Source organism: Athene cunicularia (assembly GCF_003259725.1).
Source record: "Athene cunicularia isolate RWA chromosome 4 unlocalized genomic scaffold, athCun1 chr4_part1, whole genome shotgun sequence".
Taxonomy (NCBI): Eukaryota; Metazoa; Chordata; class Aves; order Strigiformes; family Strigidae; genus Athene; species Athene cunicularia.
In genome coordinates, this window is record NW_020799098.1 from 6,615,681 (window position 1) to 6,624,311 (window position 8,631).

General features: G+C 34.5%; 1 protein-coding gene across 1 annotated transcript; it reads right to left on the reverse strand.

Moving 5' to 3' along the window:
* Positions 1–879: 879 nt before the first annotated feature.
* On the reverse strand, positions 880–5,520 carry LOC113479305 (transmembrane emp24 domain-containing protein 11-like). Its single transcript, XM_026847102.1, has 4 exons — positions 5,351–5,520; positions 4,340–4,440; positions 3,472–3,597; positions 880–1,029 (listed from the first exon to the last, which is right to left on the reverse strand). Exons 1-4 carry the CDS (start codon positions 5,478–5,480, stop codon positions 880–882), a joined length of 507 nt encoding a protein of 168 aa, XP_026702903.1. The 5' UTR covers positions 5,481–5,520.
* Between the last annotated feature and the right edge of the window lie 3,111 nt (positions 5,521–8,631).

Genomic DNA, 8,631 nt, shown 5'->3' on the forward strand with positions numbered 1-8,631 from the left:
GAATTGTTGAATAATTAAAATAAAAATAATTCTCCAACACAGAAACAGACTGAAACATTTAGTGTAAGAATAATTTAAAATTATATATAGGCACAAATTCAGTGTTTACCAAGAAACCTGTGATTTGGTTTACTTTGGCATACTTCATAAAGACTATAATTTACATAAACAACTGTGGGAGATGTCTGATCTCAACTCTATAGCCTAATGTTTATGGCTTATCTGGAAATAAAAAGTAAGTACAATTCCAAATCATTTGTCTGGGTCTCTCTCTTCCATGGTAATTCTGCAACCACTGATCATATTCTTAAGGGTGAGCTTCACATTCACTTAAGGCTTTGAATATTTTAAAGGAAAATAGTGGCAATTATATTTGAGGAAAAGCTAGGTGTTATAGGCTGAGTTCAAGACTCTCACCAGATTAAACACCCCAGGGGATATAGTTGTTTATCTGCCTACTATCTGAATCCTAGTCAGTCTGAAACACCAAACTGTTCATGGTAGTACCAAACAAGATCACTAAGCAAGTAGATAAAATAATAGGAAGCTTTTTTTTTTTTTTTTTGTTTTCTACTTTAGATTTAACAGTCCTGAGTTGAACTTAAATCCTTGCCTTAGTCACTGGGTCCTTCTTCTAGATTTAGCTTTACATCTGTAGAGGAAAAAAGCCTCATTGAAGATGGGGTTCAGGGAGTAAAATGTAAAGGAATGCCAGAGGTTGTGATACAGGTAGAGAAACCAGACTTGCGGTAAGAATCAGAGTAGAAGATAAGAGAAGCTTGAGATTTATATACAACCAGTTCTCTCATAGGTGTAAAGTTTCTTTGGATGTTAGGTGGCTACACGGTGTGCAATCTTTGTGCACTTATTTTATAAGGCTTAAACAAGCTTTTTAGATATAAAGAAATCTCTGAGAGATTTGATTTGCCAGACTCCAATGGATATGAGTATTAGTGTTTGTACAATAGCCCACCACAAAATATTGCTGTTGGTTTCTTCACTCATCTTTCGAAATTTTTCTTCACGCTCCTACAGAAAAAAAAGGAAAAGCATAATTATTACCTTTTGGCATCTGTATGTTTCATGCTGCTATCCAGGTAACTAGACAGGAATCCCTCTTCTGTGCAGTAGTGAACAAACACTTTTTTCATGTTGCTAAAAACGAAAGTTTGTTCTTATCCATGAAGTGAGTATCTTTACAAATCAAAACAAAAGCAGACACACTGTATCCTGAAGTGGATAAGCAAACAGAGCTTTCCCTTGTTCACAAAGTATATAATGTGCTAAATGTGTCCCATTAGTACAGGCTTAACCCTTTTTAGGTTTGCAGTCACTTTCACATTACAGTCAATTACTTTTTTGCAGCCAAATTTATGTTTTTAGGGAACTAGTTGATATATTTCAAAGACAGTGTAACTTCCTGCACGTGTAGAGAAGGGAAGACAACGGCTATACACTTGAAGGAGGGTTTTATTTCTAACTGCATGGGGGAGTGGATATTTCCCTTTAAGCTCATTACAATTAATTATACAAATTTAAAATCTTCACTACTGTTAGGTCATTATTTTATGATAGCATTGATTCAGCCACCATGAAAATACTTTCTTTGTCCAAACTACTTAAAAGAATAAGCACCATTAGGACTGCTCATTGTATTTCACATTCCATCCTAATATTGCAGAAATCACATTCTACAGTAGTACTGCAGGAAGCTTTTTATAGATGCACTTCTGGGTTTTCTCAGCTAACAGGAATTAAGACTGGAAGGAGACCAGCTGAATCATTTTTTGCAGTTTATCAGGTGTAAAGCAGAACCGTTTGTAAGGTATCTTTTTTCTTTCTCCACACATGGTTTGTCTAGTATGATATACCTCCTAATGTCCTATAAACTATTGTATGATCTATAGCAAAAATGCCCCAAACCTGCAAAGCAATAGACCCATAGAAAGAAAAGAGAAGAATGCAACTTGCAACTTGGTTTAGCATGAATTAAAAACTTTCCTAAAACTAATATGAGACAGTTCAACTGGAAGTCAGATAATCTGCAGAAATCCAAGAGCTTGATATTGCAATGACGGAAGTTTGGTCTACTCAGACATCATCCATAAATGAAAAACACATCTTCTTTCAGCTCTCTTGGAGTTAGTTAACTGAATATCTGGAAATCTATCTCAGAACCTTATAGTAACCTTTGTCCATTAATTTAGTTAACTTTGTTTTGAAGCAGTTCAGATAGCCACCCATGCATTTGGTTCTTGAAGACCACTTAAAGATTTAACTTAGCTAAAGAATGTTTTTCCTTTTGTGATCTTTATTCCTGAAGATACAAAGAACAATATTTTCTCTTTTTACGTCTGGGTTCCTACGACAGACAAACCACCCTGTTTCATATTTGTGCTATTAAATAGCATAACCAGAACTGTAGATGGTGCATGCATCATGGAAAATTATATTAATACAGCTCCATCTATACCAGATAAAAATCTTCTGATCTATCCTCAGAATCACGTTCATGGTATGTAGTTAACTATGACCAACCAATACTTCATCCCCCATAACCTCTCTAGTTAATGAGCTCCACTGATTTTTTTATTGTTATATCCTAAGTGCTTTTGCAATGTGTATTTCCACTCATTTCCATAAATCAGTCCATAAAAACACCTACTTTTTCCAGTGTAATAGTCCCATTTCAGTATTGTTAACTCTTCTTGCTTCTGTGTCACCTACATATTCCAAAATCATACATCTAAGATGAAATTTGGCCTACCACACAACACATTTACTAAATGTTTATATCTAGCTAGTTATCTCTTTTGCAGTCAACTGGGGAAAAACAAAACAAAACAAAACAAAACAACCAACAACAATTCAAGTGAGTAATTCTCACCTGTTCAACTATCTTTTAAGAGGATGCATATAGATAAAATTTTCAATGTTTATGAAATTATCTGCTGAAATGGGTTAGAACCATGATATCACCTCTGACGGCTTCTTCATTTTTTTTTCAAAATTCGCATTAAGGCCAGCTTTAGTAGACATTATCAAGTATGCTAATATTTATTTCAATATCTTTCAAAAATTAAAATATTAAATTTTCCTTCTGAATTCAATTTAACCTACTGAAGACATGGAATGTCTTTATGATAACTGCTTGTGTTAGTCAATCTTACATATCTATCTTTTTGAAACAAACAGTTGTTCTTATTGATCAGAATCTTTCACGTTCAAAGCACTGTACAAACATTGAATCACTCTGTAGTTATTAGTCTTGCCTCTTTAATCTTATCTTCTTAAATATCAGAACAGTCTTTTTATCTCATCTTCAAAATTCTAGGTTTGTCTTCTTTAATCACTAGAAAATGTTGAATTATCTGCTAGAAGTTAGACTAACTTCTAACCCAATTTGTAATTTCTGCAGTTTGTAAACAATTAATACTATTACAACAAAGAATATTTAAGAAATACACCTACCAGTTTACTTCCTGAAAATGCCACAAATCTTGTGGAGTTAGACTGTAAACAGATAATATGCTCCCCAGATAGATAGGATGTAAAAGAAAATGTTCCCTGTGGCCCATACAGTTTTGACAATAGTACCTGTAATTGAGATATTATGTATTTGGTATATGTACGTTATAAATATTAATAAAACTATCAAAAAGCAGTACTGTGAATTGGATGTAAAAAGTAATCAATTAACCTCCTGACATCATTAAATTTGTCTAGATTTCAGAATAGATTTAGAGAAGAATAAACAATTTTAGCTCACAATGAACATTACGATGTTATAGATTTCTGCAATGTGCAAAAGTCAATGCTCTCTAAAGCATTTAAAGTCTAAAAATTAAGCCCTTGTCTAGGCACAGAAATAAATTGTCTGTTGCTGAAAAAGCTCAGGACCTTTCCTGAGGCAGTTGCTATGCATGATGACTGTATGCAGCCTCATGGTAATTTTGACTTTTGCAGTTTAATTTATCATCCATCTTCCTTTCTGCTGCTCAAGTACATTCTGTACCATTTTACTTCATTAATGAATTTTCATTTTTAAAAAATCTAACCTGTTTTCTCAGTTGTCATTTACTATTCTTACTGACAGTTTCTCAAATCCAGTAGTAATGCAAAAATTGTCCACATACATCATTTTCAAACATTGTAATTTCTATTTACTTTGATAGAAGTCACAGGTGCTTATACTTTTCAGCATCAAAATAATGAACTAGCTAGTAGACTGTAGATATACTTTTTCCCAAAAAGAGTCAATTATTTTCAGATAGTGCTGCCTGCTAGTGCCAAAAGTCAACTAATAAATCCTATAAAAACTTTTGTAAAGCATATTTACCTCAGCAGAAGGAGTTGTGACAGTCACAAACATTCCCAAACCAGGAGCAGATTCAAGAAAGTCTTGTTTATGTATATCCCAGCGTTGTACTTTGTAATTCCCTGAATAAAAACATAGATAAAAATCTGTTAAATAAAACATAGCTTAATATTAAACATCTTTATTGCTTTTGGAGCAAAAATGTAAAGATAAATGATAAGCAGTAAAACAATATATGTATTTCATGTGCTTATGATTAAAATTGCTCGGGGGGCACTTTATAACCATGAAATGCAATAAATTCTTTATACACTAAAAAATGTTCTAGAATGCTACAAAAAATGGTTGATTAACAAGTAGTAGTACTTTCTGATTACTCCTAATGCTCTGGCAAGATTAGCATACAGAAAGCATGCTGAGACCTCCAAAAGCATAATTGTGCTGTATTCAAATTACATTTTTAGGATTGTCTTTCATATTTATCACATTATTTATTAAAAATATTATTATTTATTATTTTTTGCTATCTCCTTTCTGTCCTCCATTTACATTTACAGTCTTGCAGATGAATTTAACGTTCTTGTGATATCCCAGGTGAAGCAGAACTTTAGTACATCTTGAATTTCTTCTTTCCAGACCAGTATTAATCAAAAAAGTAACTGTCCCATTTATATGGGAAAAAACATGTTACAGAAATTCTGGTAAGAATGAGTAAATCAGTGAGAATATCCAGAAGCATATATTGAAGCAGCAATTCCACTGCTGTAGAATTAGAAGATATTCTTTTTCTTTATTTAGTCAGTCAAGGACTCTGGAAACCTGCATTTCTTTGTGTGATGGATACACACAATGTGTGAGGACATTCTGACTAGACCCTACTGCAGAGACTTATTTTCACTATGCCCTCTTTCTTATCACCATGGTTTTACCATATTTCATTAATCAGATTTTTCTGCTACAAGCCATCTTTATTATTATTTCTGCTAGAAGCCATCTTTACTATTGCATCATATAGCATTGAGAGGTACCTACCAATTACCAACGTGTCTCTGGGAACATCTTCAATTATACATTTCTCTTCTCTTTCTCCACTGTGAAAATACAAAGCAAGTGAAAAAGAAATCCAAAAGTTCATGAGAAATCCTATTAATTGGATTTTCATGGTTTTTTACGTATCCCAGTTGTACGGCTTTTGAAGATAACTGTTTACAAATGTATGTAGTCCTGTGGTCGTTCCTTGTTTGCTGCTTATCACTGTATTTTTGAGAGAGGAAAAAAAACCTGTGAGAAAAAGCAGCTGGTGGTTACACATTTATAAATAACTACAGTATGTTCTGCAGAATGAGATAACATAAAAAAGATAACTTGTAAAATCTTTCTTCTTTCTCAGCATCGAGATTAAAATTTTATTTTATACACATAGAAGAACATGAAACTGGAAAAAATCTCTCAGGTACTTGAGATCAATTCCCTAGATTACTTACTTTAAGCAACCACATGGCTATCTCTTTCCATAAACTGCTCAATTTTCAGCTTAAATGAATTTGTTAATTTATATTTTCCATTTTTTCTGGATCATTATTCCAGAGCTTCACTCTTTTATTAAGAAATCTTGTCATTTCCAACATAAATCATTGGACATCTGTATATACCTGTACAAAACCCACAGAGACTGTGGACTGAAAGAATTATGAAGAAGAAAGTCAAAAGAACTTGAACAATAAAAGTGTCTAAAACACTATATGATACTGCAGGGGGAAAAAAAAACAACAACAAAACAAACAAACAAACAAAAAAAAACCAAACAAAAAACCCAAAAAAACCCACAAAATCCACACATTCTGAATAAGATTTTACTACAAAAGAATAACTTTTTCTTAGATACTGCCTAATAAATTCTTTAAAGAACATTATAGTGTAAATCAAACAATGATTGAGGTTTTTATTTTTACCCTTTGTACTAATATAAATCAACATATATGTTGATGAACTCATTTACCACTCTAGTGTTCCTTGTCCTTTCACCAGTAGGGAGGACCCAACTTTGAGCTCATTTTCTCCTTCACAAGCTCGCTACACTCCTGTTGAAGGCTCTGTAATTTGATCACTGACTCTCTCCAACCCTGCCATGTTCCTCAGTAGCACCTGGCATTTTCAGAGGAAATTGTCCAGTGATTTCCTTGAATGTGTCTTTGATGAACCTCTCAGTCCAGAGTTCTATCATCTTGACTTCAGGGTATGGGATATAAGCTGCACCCACACATGCCATATATGTGATATGCAGTGCTCTAGACAAGGAAAACACCATTTCCTTGCTGGAATTTTGCCAGCATTTATTTTGCTTGAAAAGGTGGAAGTTGGATTTTATTTTATGTTTTTGTTTTTATATAGCTGTGAGATGCCTAGTTGCATTAATTGCATCCTCAGCACTATGCACACACCAAAGGACCATGACTAGCCCTTTTCTCATATTGTTCACCATGTCCTCTGAATTTTTCTTTCAATTACCTCATAAAATGTCCCATTTGCATTTACTGTTATTTAGTTACACCTGTACTAAGTAAATAAAGTTGTTTTGGTCTTCCTATCAATTTCTGAGCAGCCCTTCTGAGAATCTGCTTGCTTTGTCAGGTGATGCATTCTGCTAATGCTCATAGCCACGGAACTGGCTCCATCATAGCACAAGAACATGTATTTTCCTAGTGTCAAGGAAGAAGGGTGGACAGCAGCTCATCTTCAATATCTGTAACCTAAAACCCTAAAATTTTGGATGGTAACTCTTAACTGGATTATTTCACATATGTAAAAGAAGGACTGATTCATGTTTATTGCCCCTCCCTGCACTTGCTATCTATGAAGTTGCCTCAGTATAAAAATGTCTTTGTCTAACCTGGCACAGGCTTACAACCATCATTGGTTCAATCCGTTCACAGTATGAAGTGTCTTCACACTCTAGCACAAGTATTAGTTCAGCCCATCAAAGTACAACATTCCTATACTGATAAAGAGGTTGTCATATGAGAAGACTTGATTCCTTGAATATTACTTATTTTTTGACTTCATATGGTTAACTATAGAGTGATACAAATTGCATCCCATGGCCATTGAATCCTTAGGAGTCTCAAGGGTGATATTAGAGCTCTGTTACTACTGTAGCATTTATCCATCAGAAATAATTTCAGAGTCTACAGAATCTCATCATATAATTGGACTCTTACCCCTCCACCACAGGGAGATCTTGCCTGACATGCACCTGCATAATTTCTCATGCCATACTATACCTGCAAGAAGTATTAGGTTTGTCTGCAGATTGTGAGCTACTTAAGCAATCATCCTTTTAGCTTTTTATTGACTAGTTGAGGTTTCCAAAATTCTGTGTTCCAGTGTTACAACACAAGATTTACAAGGGGACACCACTCTATCCTTCACTCTGCCCAGACCAGTTGGGACAGACACATTACTTCTGTACTTATGGCTAACAAATGCTAATATAGTAGGGCTGCTGGACTTCAAACAAAAATAAGTCAGCCTCCAGGTGATCGGGTTGTCATGTAGCATATTAAGAGCTATTTTGTCTCAGGCATTCACACTACCTGTAAATTATCATGGACACAACTTCTGCATACTACATTCTATTAAACAGGATTCAGCTGACTTCAGAATTGCTGTATCAAGTGTTATATTTATTTTCTGAGCACGTTAAATATTGTCATGGAATAATCTTAGTTACTTTATTATGTTGGATCATTCATGACAGATCAGATATTCTCAATGTACTTCAAATACCTGGGACTATCATGAAATGGACTTTTTTTGCCTTCAATACCTTCAGTTAGTCTCAGATCCTTTGTTCACACTCCAGTTATGTCCTGCTGAGGTCAGTGCTCATACAGGGATCAGAAAGGCTGCCATACACTTTCCTTCCTCTTCTAGAAGTTAGACACACATTAGTTTCCATGACCATGCTTAACTTAGCATGGCTGGGGTTTTAGAACTATTTTTCAATTAATCCAAGACTGTCCTCCCCCAAAATGATCTTTGACAGCAGATTCTGTGCCATTTTGACAACTGCCTGTAATATTTCATATCAGGCTTGGTAGATGAGATTTGGATAGTTAGAGTTGGCCCACTTACACAGTTGGCCCTCTGATACAGCTTCTCAGTTGTGGGAAAGCATATTTAGTCAGACATATGGAACAGGGCCTCAAACTGCAATTAGTAAGTTTTTTTCACACACACACCATCGGCATCCATCCCAGTAATTCTGGAGTATTTGGTAGTACAAAATGTCTGCCCTCTCCTTTAGTCCACCT

Coding starts and splice junctions, on each gene's coding strand:
- LOC113479305 (XM_026847102.1), bottom strand. CDS start 5,480: ATGAAAATCCAATTAATAGGATTTCTCATGAACTTTTGGATTTCTTTT. Junction 3,598..4,339: donor TCACAACTCCTTCTGCTGAG/GTAAATATGCTT, acceptor TCTCAATTACAG/GTACTATTGTCAAAACTGTA. Junction 1,030..3,471: donor CATTTTCAGGAAGTAAACTG/GTAGGTGTATTT, acceptor TTTTTTCTGTAG/GAGCGTGAAGAAAAATTTCG.